This window comes from Pseudorasbora parva, chromosome 3 (assembly GCF_024679245.1).
Source record: "Pseudorasbora parva isolate DD20220531a chromosome 3, ASM2467924v1, whole genome shotgun sequence".
Classification (NCBI taxonomy): domain Eukaryota; kingdom Metazoa; phylum Chordata; class Actinopteri; order Cypriniformes; family Gobionidae; genus Pseudorasbora; species Pseudorasbora parva.
In genome coordinates, this window is record NC_090174.1 from 51,425,607 (window position 1) to 51,440,046 (window position 14,440).

Genomic DNA, 14,440 nt, shown 5'->3' on the forward strand with positions numbered 1-14,440 from the left:
TTAAGTTATAACTAACCTCTCTAATAGTGGCCTGCTACCCTCCACATCCCCAATGAATTTTGCATATTCAACATCTAGATTTACAATGTTGATTGAACGACTATAGTAGTGTGTAGAGCAAACAGCCGCAGTTTGCTCTCCACACAAACCTAAGTTGAGGTGAGAGACTTCTCATTCAACGGGCTGCCGCTCACAGCTACACCTTTAATACACAATTCCTGCACTGTTACAGGATGCTTATACCGAGGACCACCTGTAGATCGTACAAAATTTACGCCATTCCAAATGTACTTCTTTTTAAACAATAAAAATCCTGAAACCATGTCATGAAACATCCCAATCGACATAAACAGATGAATAAATTGAATCAGTTTCTAAAATCTTTACAACAAGGGTTCCTATTATCAGTCACATACAGATTTTATGTAAAAGTATTTTCCAAACATAGACTTTATGCAAATTTATGCTGTCCAAACAGGGAAACCCACTTTGCCTACTCTCACTCTCAGAAAGGTTTTTTATAGGACATGAAAGTCCCCTCAGAAGTTTCTCCTTTGTTCAGCTGTTCGTTTGAGGGTAAACCTACATCTTCATTCAAGTAAATGTTTGCTAATGAGCCTGTTCCAATTACAGCTAGTCTAACCTTCATCAAATGTATAGGGATCGAAATGAACAGGCATTCACAACAAAGCTGTAGGGGATCTTAATCACTTGATCTCGTTTCCTAATGAGGGGATTAAAAAAATAGATGTGCTGATGCAATCACCATGCAACAGTTAAATTCAACTTATTCAATGTAGTACTTTTCTAGTAATATAAAATAAAAAGGCATGAGAATTCTGAAACAAGGTCTAGGATTCCTCGCCATTTGATATAATTTCCCAGGAAATTGAAAGGATTAAAATCGCAATCATCTTCAAAAGGAAAATGTGATCAGTATTGACAGTAGTATAGTTTCAGAAACATTAAAATATACATGAATACAATCATTGTGTTAACTGAATTAGCTTTAATGTCAATAAGAAAAGTGTAGAGTAGCCAAGGCTATAAAAATTAATAAAAAAGGCCATGAGATTAAATAGCCTAACTGGAAAAGTTTACATTACAATCTATGGGTTTTTTCCCCCCCAAACCAATAAGCAACTCAACATAATGCTTTACTTCTATAAAATATTGAACATGGCTTTAGTCCACATTACAGTTTTGCTGAAATTATTTGTAACCAATCGAAATTGGTAACATTATGCAAATGAAAATAAATGTTTTCAATTCTAAAGAATGTTTGTTAAAAAAAATCCATATGAAAAATATAAGAATGCCCACGGCGTAAACATGAAACTTGCATCATCTATATAAAACCAAGGAGAGACTGACGTCCAAAATACGTCAGTGCTCCTGTCAGCCAATCGCAGTGCACCACGACTGTAGAAAAAGAACGCGAGCGTTTCCACTTCTTCAATTTACAGAGATTGAAGAGGGGAGTTAATACGGGAAATAAAGAGGATTTTTTTGGACATTTCCCACCCCTAAACAATACAGAAAGGGGTCTTTACAAGATCCTAATCCAGAACACCACACAACATGGTCGTAGTTACAGCAGGGACCGGAGGAGCCCATAAAGTCCTTCTGATATCGGGGAAACAGAGTGCTTCGTCCGGGGCGACACAGGGCGGATACAGCCGTTCAATATCTGTCATGATACCGAGCCATGCCTCTTCAGACTCCGACTCCACCATCTCTGGACAACCACTGCGCAAAAGGCAAAGACTTACACATCTGAGTCCAGAGGAAAAAGCACTTCGAAGGTGAGACGAGCTGGGATTTAATTTCACTAGCCTATAATCGGTTTAATTGGTTTGAAACTGGGTTAAACCGAAATAATTAACAATCTGGATGCTATTTAGTTTAATATACTTCGTATATAGTCGTTCTGAAATGTATACACTCAAGGAATTGCTAAATATGAACAATTTGACCCTTCCGTATGGAAGAATTTGAATCCCAGCCAAGACCCGTGGGTTTTGCCGGTCAGTCCCTCCCCCTCTGAATCAATAGAGCCACATTTGCCTGCGTGGCAGGAACATGACCGCGCATGCGCCATTTCCTCAACATTCTGATCTGCCAAAATGGGTTGCAGGAAAACCAATCTAAACATTTATTTAAATTAGTTATGGGAATGTATAAATATAAATTCAATGAGAGTGAAAATGAATAGTTCTATTACAAATATATCATGTCCCAGATACATCTATATATTGTTTGTTGTGTGTTATAAAACTATGATTTTTATTTTTATAGGAAACTAAAGAACAGAGTTGCTGCACAGACAGCAAGAGACAGAAAAAAGGCCAAAATGGGGGAGTTGGAACAGCAAGTTTTGGAATTGGAGCTTGAGGTATTTTGGCTGACCATTTTCTAGTTTGAAATGCAGATTTTAGTTTTTTTCTTTGTTGCTCAGAATAATGATTTAATTTGACATTTTTTCCACAGAATCAAAAACTCCATATCGAGAACAGGATGTTGCTAGAGAAGACGAGCGATTTGATCAGTGAGAATGAGGAGTTGAGACAGAGACTGGGGTTGGATACCTTGGAAGAAAAAGAGAATGTAAATTAATGCTCAACAAAACTCAGTTTGTCATTACTTACTCACCCTTAATTTGTTCCAAAACCGCATGAGTTTTTCATCTTTTGAACACACAAAAAATATATATTTTGAATCTTGGTAACCAGATGGTTGATGGCACCCAATGTCTTCCTAGTAGGAAAATAAATACTATGGAAGTCAATGGTTGTTGTCAACTGGTCTGTTTACTACCAACATCTTCAACAGAAGACAGAAACTAATCCAGGTTTGGAATGACATATGGGCGAGTAAATATCCCTTTAACAGAGCTGTAAAATAGTGTTTTTTTCCACTTCCCACTAACACCTCTCCTTCACTTTTTAGGTTCAGATACTGGAGTCCTCAGTGAGCGATTTGGGTTTGGTGACCGGGTCTTCTGAGTCCGCAGCACTCAGGCTACGTGTGCCTCCGCAGCAGGTGCAGGCCCAGCAGTCCCCAAATCTGAAGACTTCACCATGGATACTCACAGCCCTGGCCCTGCAGACACTGAGGTAAATATCCTAACGTTGGATTTCTGAGTTTTAGAATTATCCATCATTGACAATTTACATGGCAAGCAAATCTCATTGGCCATTACAGTTTGTTCTCACTAATGACTTTTGACTGCACTGAAAAGACCTAACTTTGATTCTTCTTGTCTCCTTCAGTCTGATCTCTTGCTTGGTATTCTGGACATCCTTGACCCAGAGCTCTTCCTCAAGGCAGATCTCCCAGAAGCACAGGAAGTCCAGCAAGAGCTTGAGCTGGTTGGGGGTGCCGGAGAGCAAGTACCTGCCTCCCCACCTGCAGCTTTGGGGCCCGCACCAGTTAAGCTGGAGGCCCTTAATGAACTGATCCACTTTGACCACATCTACACCAAACCCGCCGAGGTGGTGGGCGAGGAGAGCATTTGCGATACCAAAAGTGAGGATTCCGTGGTCTTCTCTGAGGTCGATGAAGAAATCGAGGTGGAAATTCAAATGGTGTCCGTTAAAGACGAACCACAGGAAGTGGTCATCCCCGCGGCAGATCCGAATCCAGACGCGGTTGACGATTTCCTCTCCGACGCCTCTTCCTTCAGCGGCTATGAGAAGTGTCTGACGGATGCTTACAGTGACTCTGGATACGAGAGATCTCCCTCCCCCTTCAGCAACATTTCATCCCCTCTCTGCTCTGAGGGCTCTTGGGATGACATGTTTGCAAATGAACTCTTTCCCCAACTGATTAGTGTCTGAAAATTGCATACAATATCCAACACGCCTGACTTTGCTCTTTTATTGTAAGCTATTGCCATGTTGCTTCATAGCGATAGTTCGACAGTAGTGTATAACCCATCTTGCGATTAAGACCAAAGGCATTGCTTTAAGGCTAATATTGCAGGTCTGTGTGCAAGACTTGCGGCGACTCTGTACAGTTCAAATGCAACTCAGTATTTTTCTCGGGGAAGGGGATGGGGGCTAATCGTTTTAAAAGTACATCTATTTATTTGTGTATCTCTCTTTTCTAGAGTTTTATGTAATGTAATCTGTCTGGAATACTTAATTTTATTGTAAATGCTCTCCTCAATCATATCGCATTAAAAAAAATGTATTGCATAATATGCTTTGTTGTCTGACTTTTGGAATTTGAACATGTTACGGAGCTCTTATCTGCTTTCTGTTCCATACATATTTAGCTTCCTTTTAAAGGAATAGATCACCCAATTTAAAAATTCTGCCATTTTACCTCCCCTCTAGTTGTTCCAAATCTATTTTGTCTTCTGCAGAACACGTATGATATTTTCAGTCCTATAATGGAAGTTACTGCCGTCTAAAACTACACTGGACCTTGTGGACTTTAACTGCATTTTCAAAGTATCGTTTTAGTCGAGTTTTAGTTTGGGGGGGGGGGATTATTATTATTTTTTTTTTTAAGCAATAAATTGCTAGACTAAGATTGTGGGGTAAATAATATTATCTCCATCTCTAACCAAGTAGCAACCTTCCAGTTTAGTGGAAAATGTTATCTAAACTGGAAAATAACCATTAACTCTTTAACCTGAATGTATCCATATGCTTTGAACACACAGTACTTGTGCAAATGGTAAGTATTTTTGGTTCCAGTGCCATGTCAAGTTGCCCTTGGGACTTTGCCATCTGCTTTCTGTACTTTTCTAAAAGAAGAGGTGATAAGATAGGCTTCAAAAGTAAACTATTACACCATGGCTATCAAAACAGCTTTTTAATCTGATTACTCACAAAGGCTGGCTTTTAAAGGAATAGTTCACCCAATTTTAAAATTCTGCCATTTTACTTTCCATCTAGTTGTTCTAAACCTATTTTATCTTCTGCAGAACATGGATGATTAAAATTAGATGAACTTGCTTGAGGTTCTGTTCTTTTTTGCAAAAAGTTTCTATATAGACCTGTTGAAATGTTACCCGAGTTTCAGTCAAAAGTGGGCCATGGGGTGTGATGTATATTGACTAAAGGATGGTGTAGGGTGGTTAACACCTTTTTTATCCCCAGGCTAATTCAATCAGCATGGGTTCTCAGTGCAGGGAGGAAAAAGATCTCCAAAATCCCTTAGGGGCTCGAATTCCAGCCAACGCCACAGCTTTTGCAAGTTGACTTTTATGCTCAGCCAAGCTGCATTCATTTGATTAAAAATACAGTAATATTGTTAAAGATTGCAAGTTAAAATTACAATATATTATTAAAATGATTTTTCAGCAGCCATTACTCCAGTCTTCAGTGTCACAGGAATCATTATGTTAATTTGGTGGTGAAGAAACATGATCAATGTTGAAACAGTTGTGCTGCCTAATATTTTTGTGAAAATATTGATACTATTTTTTTTTCTGGATTCTTTTTATGATATGGGACGGCACTTTCAAACAAAACATTTACCCAAATATCTTTTGAAGAGGAAATCTCTCATATTTGCAGTAACACATTGTGGTACAACTTGTCTCATGCTGAATGTCACATGGGGTGAGGTTCCTGTAATTTGCTGAGGTGAGAAAGATCATAACGTTTGATATTGCGAAGTTACTTTCATGACAGCAGAGGAAGGCATGGATTGTGGGTTTTTGTTTCATGTCAGCTAAAATAGATATTATACAAGCAAGACAGCACAAAATAAGTGTATATATTAAAAACATTACTGACTATGAACAAACAAAATCTTTCACCAGTCACGTAACATTGATGTTAATTCTCAAAATATACTTATAGGCCTATATACAAAAGCACAAGCTCAAATTAGAATGCTCTTCAAGGTCTTAAAATGACACTATCATCACCTTGGGTGATTGAGATAAATCAAACAGTAACTCTCATCTTACAGTCACAGTTACAGCAGCTGATGGACACTGGGAAATACCCACAAATGCCCCACCAGTCTCAGTTTCGGGGACAGTCCACCATCTGACTTTAAAACTGTAAAATTAAACTGTAAAAATAACAAACTACCACATTAGATTTGGCACTATTCTTTTTGCTTGCTCATGGGAGAAATTCACCACAATGCTATGGTGTTGAGAGTGGTTGACTGGGCATTCCAGCCCATTTGCCAAAAGTTTTGGGACGCCTGCCTTACATACACATGAACTTTAATGACATCCCATTCTTAATCTGTAGAGTTTAATATGGAATTGGCACACCCGTTGCAGCTATAACAGCTTTAAATCTTCTGGGAAGGTTTTCCACTAGGTTTAAGAGTGTTTTTATGGGAATGTTTGACCATTCTTCTAGAAGCGCATTTAACAGGTCAGGTCCTGATGTTGGACAAGAAGGCCTGGATCGCAGTCTCCGCTCTAATTCATCTCAAAGGTGTTCTGTCAGGTTGAGGTCAGTACTGTGCAAGCCAAGGTCTTCCACACCAAACTTGCTCATCCATGTCTTTATGGACCTTGCTTTGTGCACTGGTGCGTAGTCATGTTGGAACAGGAAGGGGTCAAGTCCACAAAATTGGGAGCATGAAATTGTCCAAAATGTCTTGGATTGCTGAAGCATTAGGAGTTGCTTTTACTGGAACCAACCCCTGAAAAACAACCCCACACTATAATCCCCCTTCCACCAAACTTTACAATTGGCACAATGCAGTCAAGCAAGTACCGTTCTCCTGGCAACAGCCAAACTCAGACTCGTCCATTGGATTGCCAGACAGAGAAACGTGATTTGTCACTCCAGAGAACCCTGCTCTAGAGTCCACCGGCAACGTGCTTTACACCACTGCATCCAACGCTTTACATTGCACATGGTGATGTAAGGCTTGGATGGAGCTCCTCAACCATAGAAACTAATTTCATGAAGCTCTCTACGCACTGTTATGAGCTATCTGAAGGCCACGTGATGTTTTGAGGTCTGCAGCTATTGACTCTACAAAAGGTTGGCGACTTCTGTGCACCTCAGCATGCACTGACCCTGCTCTGTGATTTTACTACTAATTTGTGCCTGTTTTCCCAATTGCTTCCACATCTGTTATAATACCACAAACTGTGGAATATTTAGCAGTGAGGAAATTTCACGACTTTCAGGACTTTTCCTGTCCTGGAGTTCCTGAGAGTGACCTATTCTTTCACAAATGTTTGCAGCAGTAGTCTGGGAAAAAAGTGCAAAGGGAGTTGTTGTTAGCTAGCTATTAATTGTATTCAATTTTATAAAAAAATAGTCAAAATAAACTTTTTTGGTAATGAAATATGATGTTCAAACTTTTGACTTCTTTCTTTAACAACACAACACAATACTTGTACTTTCAGTACTTTAGTACATTTTTAAATAAACTACCTGCAATACTTAAGTACAACAAATGTTGAATACTTTTGTACTTCTACTTAAGTGTGGAGCTTAAAGAGGACTTCAACTTCTACTCAAGTTGCTTTTTTGATACAGCACTTGTACTTTTACTCAAGTCTTGGTCTCTAGTACTTTATACATCTCTGGCCTGACGTCAACTCAAACAGCAATTTATGTCTCAGCACAGGAACATGCATCAGATCAGAGGAGAAACCATACTGGGGTGTATTATGGATCAAAGTCAGCTGTGAAGAAGCGTTTATGCTGAATAGTTTTTCAGCTCAGACTCAGAGAGGGGTGAGAGCAGGCATGTGATGCAGAAGGTCAAGTAGGGCAACAGCTTTCACAGAGATTAAGATTTCAAGGCTTTGAAGAACATTCCAAGTTTGTGAGTGTTTTCAAGCAAAATAAAGTTTTCATCCTTAAAGACAATTATATTTACTGAAACAACACACACTGAACTTAATAAAAGCATATAGGCTGAACCAATAAATGGCAGTACAAGTATTAACTTGATAACGCCTTTTTATACTTATAATATAACTATACATACCAATATAATTAATTAAGATCATTTTCTTAACCGCCAATTCACATGACATATCAGTTCATGAAAACAGAAATAGAAGCAATACAAGAAAATAACTGCCCGTCTTTCCTGTACAGGTGTGTTTGTTGCGCCTGGTTTCACGCTGACTCAATGTGTCACCAAGACCAGAAATACAAGCTTACAATAACAAAAAAAAAAAAAAAAAACGTTCTTAGATTGATTTTCCTTCTTGAATCACAATACATTTAGACTCTATAGTCTTTAGTGCAAATGAAATTATTTTCATAACATCTGCACTTTATAGAAAGGCCTGGTGTTAGCTTTATTGTCATTAAGTTTTGGTCTGGATATTAATGTTACATTTATTTTTTCATATTTTTCTCCCCTTAAATACCCCTAGCTGTACTGGAAAAACTGCCCGTCTACAATGTCCACAAGTGCATGTTTCTTAAAACAGTCCCGGTGTAAAAATAGTATGTGTGTGTGTATAGTGTTGAGACATATATGAGTAAGTGTAAGTTAGGGGGGAGGGTGTTAACATCCTCCATTTCTGCATGACCAACAAGATGACCAAAACAGGAAGCATAACCGAGACAAGACAGTTTTGTTTTACACTCCATTCACTGAAAACGTGTTTCCTATATTTGTTAACTTGTGCTTTTTGTGTAGTCAGAAACAACGACTACAATAACCAACCATTAAAAGTCAGTTTAGATTGTCTTAGACAAAAATTATGCAACATTGCAATTATAAAACCTTAAAAAAAGTATATACCCTGCTATTTAGGGTGGTTACTCATTCAGGAGGCACTTAACTCCAAACTCCATAGCAACCTATGGTTTAGGCAAAAGGAATTATGAAAGACCTGGTAAAAACTATCCTTTAACATTCCCACCTCAATGGCAGTTTCTTTACTGGCACATGACCTGAATGAGCCATCTTTGGCTTTATTTAAGTCCTTCCTTCTCTAACTTCCCTCCGCCTAATTCACTTGGATGTAGCTGCGTCATTGACCACTGGAACCCTTGAAATGTGTTTAAATGAAACACCATAAACAGCATTGGAGCTGATTTATTATTTAGTTTTTTTTTCCTTATGAATTTGTTTTATGCACCATTCTATAGGCCTGTATGTATTCTTGGGCTGTTCCTTGTTTTTATTTAAACAAATATTAAAGCTGAAGTCTGTCAATTTAGCCTCTTTGTCACCATCTCTTTTTGAAACCTGCAATTGCAGTTATTTGTAGAATTATATATATATATATATATATATATATATATATATATATATATATATAAAGGCTGACTTTCAGCATGGTTCATTAATACATTTTCAGTTTAATTTTGGTTTGTCTTTAATTTAAGCTAAAACATGCGTGTACTCCAATTTTGCTGTAAACATATAAAGCAAATTGCTTTGTCAGAGTGTTGGCATTTTACCCTATTGATGATAAATAAATAAAAAAATAAAAATATCGAGTTACATGAAAAGTCTCGGTTACGTATGTAGCCCTAGTTCCCTGAAGGAAGGGAACAGAGATGTTACGTCAGTACTAACGAATTGGGGGTTTCGCTTAGAAAACCAACTGTCTTCGATCTCAATCAAAGCGCTCCAATGACATTCAATTTCATGGGTCTGCGGAATTTCCATAATGCAACTCCGCCCCACCGCGTGGGTATAAATGGCTTGCACTGCAGTCATGCATTTATGTTATCTGCTGAGGAGCCAAAGGGCCGACCGCCCCGGCCATCCCAGCGGTACAGCAGATGTGGCATGGGGACGTAACATCTCCATTCCCATCCTTCAGGGAATGAGGGTTACATTAGTAACCGAGACTTTCCCTTGTTCAGAGTTACGTCAGTACTGACGGTCCAGTCTAATCTCGCCACAGCGGCTGTCTTCCAGCATCCTGGACTGACCTGAGCACCCTGCCTCAGAATTTAACATGATGAGAGGCCGGCTCAGCTACCAAGGTACACTGGGAAGCATATCCCACTGGGAGAAATGTAATACAGTGCCTGCCTGTAGAGAGGACTTAGCAATACACGTATGACCCACGTATGGGCTGCATACGGCAGAAGCCTGGAGTATCCAGCTGCAGGTGGAATATTTCAACCCCAGGGGTGGCAACAAGGGTCTTGCCCAGGGAAGGGGCACCTAGCCTGACACGAGGGCTGGACCATTCGGGCATGCACTCTGGTGCCGGCATCATTAGTCCTGGAGGAACTCTGCCTTCGGAGAGGCTCACCTGAGGGGATAAGCGCATGCATCCTGTCCATGGAGTGGAATGGCGCAGCAAGCGAAGACACCTGAGCGTGTCCAGTTATAATAATAATAATAATTCATTACATATAGCGCTTTTCTAGGCACTCAAAGCGCTTTACATAGAAGGGGGAATCTCCTCAACCACCATCAATGTGCAGCATCCAATTGGATGATGCCACGGCAGCCATATTGCGCCAGAATGCTCACCACACACCAGCTGATTGGTGGAGAGGAGACAGTGATGAAGCCAGTCAGGATAGGGGGAAGATTAGGAGGCCATGATGGACAGGGGCCAGTGGGCAAATTTGGCCAGGATGCCGGGGTTACACCCCTACACTTTATCGAAAGGACATCCTGGGATTTTTAACGAGTGATACAGAGAGTCGGGACCTCGGTTTAACGTCTCATTTGAAAGAGGAGAGGTACAAGAGAGGACAAGAGTGTGCTTTGACCCCAAGGGGGCATGGCAAGCCTTATCCAGTGAGACAACCTCTGCTTGGAGAGAGCCTTCCCTTTCTGCTTCTCTCTGTAACAGACAAAAAGCTAGTCTGAGGTACTAAAGCACCGTGTCCTTTCTACGTAAGCGCAAAGGGTGCGTACTGGACAGAGCAGTGCCAAGGCTGGGTCTGCCTCCTCCAGGGGCAGCGCTTGCAGGTTCACCACCCGGTCCCTGAAGGGAGTGGTGGGAACCTTGGGCACATATCCGTCAACCGAAAATGCCTGCAGGTCCCCCACCCCAAGTCATCAGGAGCAGTCTTCGTTGACAGGAACTTAAGTTCCACAGATTGCAGAGGCTCGAAGGGAGCCGTACGCAGGGCTGATAAGAACACTATGAGGTCCCAAGAGGGTACCTGTAACAGGCGAGGTGGATTTAATCTTCTAAAGAGGTCGTGCTGTCCAACCGTCTTAGATTCCAACAGGTCATAGTGAGCAGCTATTGGCACCACGTAGACCTTGAGGGTGAAGGGAGAAAGCCTTCGCTCCAACCCTTCCTGGAAGAAGGAGAGCATGGACCTGACCGGGCATTTGGTGGTATCTTCTCCGCGAGAAGAGCACCAGGTGACGAAGAGGTTCCACTTCAAAGCGTAGGCCTGTCTCGTGGACGAGGCTCTCACTGAAGTGATGGTAGCGACCACCGGTGATAAACGGTAACATACTGTGCATGCATATTAAGTATAGGTGCGTAGTGTTTCTTTACAAAGTGACATCGCCAACTACTGGCCTGAATACAGTTTCATTCGTTTACGCTGTTCCGTGCAGTGAGCAGGGATCGTTTTGACAATGCTGTCGTCTGTACGAAAAAAAACAAATGAAGGAAAAACGTTTCTGTTTTTAATACATTGTTTGTGTGTAAACGTACCCTTAGAGTCTATTTCACAGAGAGCACTGTAAAGCTAATATAAGGTCACTGGTAAAACAATAATATTATGCAACATAAATAATGAATTTTGTGTGATTTAAAAAACCCCCCATCAAATTCAATGTTATTTTAGTTCTCTTTTTTACATTTTCTTTTTTCATTGTAGTAAAATTTTAAGTGATTTTTTGTTTGTTTGTCATTAATTTTTATTTCAGTTAATATTTAATTAATTTTAATTAAGTCAGTTATAGTTTAGTTATTTAGTACAATATGTCAAACTAAATGAAAATGTTGCTTTATCAACTAGCTGAAATCAAATAAGTTTGATTTACACAGATTTCAAACAAGTGTAATTTCTGTACAAATGTCTGCACATTGCATGTTTGTTTGCTAAAGCGCCACATTGGATTCTACAAATGCTGCTCCACATTCAACAGAAAATGCTGTTTAGAATCCATTTGGGCCTGTCAGTGGTGTACAAATGACAAGAATAGTCTCTCAGGAGCAACCCTGGGCTAATCCTGATTCCTGTTGGGATTGTACCGGTGACCTTTAGCTACTATAAGACCTTTAACAATTATACATTCCATTTCACGGTTGAGGCAGAACACTGATAAAGGTAGAAAAACTGATTAAACCACATTAGGCTGTTGCCATGGTTTCATTTCCTGAACACGACAACTCGTATTAAATTCACAAAATTATAGCCGCACAACAATCAACCACTCCATCCCTGTAGAAAGTGCACACGATTGCATCCCGCTGAGATAACAATGGCAAGCTATGTGATTTTCCATGATTTTGACCTTTGCTAATGTTATTAATCAGGTACGATGACTAATAAAGGCAAGAACCATATGGACAACACTAAACCACCCCGTAGTTGTTATGTGAGTGTACACAAATAAAAGTAGACAATTAATAGTTTATAATTATGTCTCAAATTTATCTATATGGCCAAAAATTACGGAGTATTGCGAGCGATTGCGAGAAAAAACATCAGAACTCGCCAGTGCGTTCTTCAGCCAGAGGGTTAAAGAAACCGTAGCCTATTTAGTTTCATATGTATGTTTAAATAATAGCCCATAATATAATTTATTATTATTATTATTATTCATTAGGCTATTTTAATTAGGGATGCACCAAATATTCGGCCGAAAATGGCCCAAGTGCATTCTCGGTGCATTCTTGGCCGAAAGACTTTCATCACCGAAACAATACGTCCGAAATGTTGTGATGAAGCAAACAGAAACCTTCTTTAGACAAGCACGCTGTTTGCTTCAGAAACCCTGAAGCAAACAGCGTGCTTGTCTAAAGATGTGGTTCATCTCACATCTGATGACGCATCTATGGGTGGTAACCATAGGGTTGTAACTTGAAAATAATACTTTGTTTATGTTTCTCTTCAATGCATGCGAGTGCTGCCTTACGTTTGAATTTGAGCAGTCATTTTCACCATTATCACCGCGTGTAGTGCCAGAAGACGCGAATGAGAACATCGGTCTCTGTGCACTCATCCGAAAGCGCGCACTCGTCTCACAGCGCGCGAATATTGAGTTCTCTTTCAAGCCTGCGTTTGAACGGACAAACTACAAAAAGTAGCCTATGTCAACATGTCAATCTTGATGAGTCTCTAGTAATATTTCTATCTACTTTTTTGGCCTTCAGAACATCTTAAAATGCACATATGTAGATCCTAGAAATCTAAATTTTCTCGGGGGAGCATGCCCCAGAACCCCCCTAAATAACTCACATCTGGAATCTCAGTGATTATAAAAGAGTGTCTTTTTTACGATAAAGTTGGGGTAAGTCTTATTTCAAAACCATTTTAGAAAAAGGAAACGGGCCGAGTGGAATAACAAACTTGTAGCCAATCAGCAGGTAAGGGGCGTGTCTACCATTGATGGTGAGAAGAGCACTCGCTCTCGCTCTGTGCACGTCATTATTCAAAACACACGAGTCACACATGACGGACATTAGCCGAGAACTAGCCTAATATATGCTGCTTGACTATGCTCGTGTGTCATGTTGGCTTGTTAGTCCATTTGTGATCGTATTGTGGCTCACTTCAGCGATGATAAAGACCCGTTCATTTCCACACCGGATCGAGCATCTAAATCTCATCACTGTGTGCTTCAAGCATCAGCTCACACAATGTCTCCGACAAGTAAGATACTATAATCCTAATATATGTTTGCTTACTCTTTTTGTGATCTATATAACCTTTATCCAGTCATAATTATAATATGTCGTTAGCTGGACTGTCGTGCTTGTGTTCTATAGAGTTGTTCATGAGAACAGTTTGATCTCTTCACTCTAAAAAATAATTCAGTGGCTTAGTAAATATCACAGTAATAATTAACTTTATTAACTTAATAAAATCTCTCAATATCATTAACTTGATGGTTTTATTTAAACATACCAAAATAATTGACTAAAAATCCAACAGTTAATTTTGTCTAAAATGTATAGTTATATTTAAGTTTTTTTCACTAAAATAATTTAGTATTCAAATAACCAATTATTTATTTTAAATATACTTAATACATTTGCGAAATTTATTTCAAAATATTTGAGAATGGAGAATTAAACCGATCTGTTTAAAGAACCACAAATATTACTTAATTAAAATCAAGATTATTAATATTTAACACACACTGAAGAAATTGAGTAAGTTTACTCCAAGCCTGCAGTCTCCCTCTCATTTACTGAAGCTTTCGCGCCTCGATCGCCCCCCGGTGACCGGTCCCAGTATAGCCGCCCCTCTGTGTTTTCTAATGGACGCGAGGCAAACTAAATAATAAAATTACACTTCAAAAATGTTTTCCCCAAAGTTAGTTTATGTCACTGAAGGCAGTTATCATCACGATGATTTCATTTCAG

At 39.6% G+C, this 14,440-nt stretch overlaps 1 protein-coding gene across 1 annotated transcript; it reads left to right on the forward strand.

Moving 5' to 3' along the window:
* The first annotated feature begins 1,427 nt into the window (after positions 1-1,427).
* Positions 1,428-4,204, forward strand: xbp1 (X-box binding protein 1). Its single transcript, XM_067439405.1, is given in 6 exon segments — positions 1,428-1,805; positions 2,299-2,395; positions 2,491-2,607; positions 2,950-3,006; positions 3,009-3,116; positions 3,273-4,204. Coding segments are annotated over 6 exon segments (1,170 nt in total). The 5' UTR covers positions 1,428-1,581; the 3' UTR covers positions 3,840-4,204.
* The last annotated feature ends 10,236 nt before the right edge of the window (positions 4,205-14,440 follow it).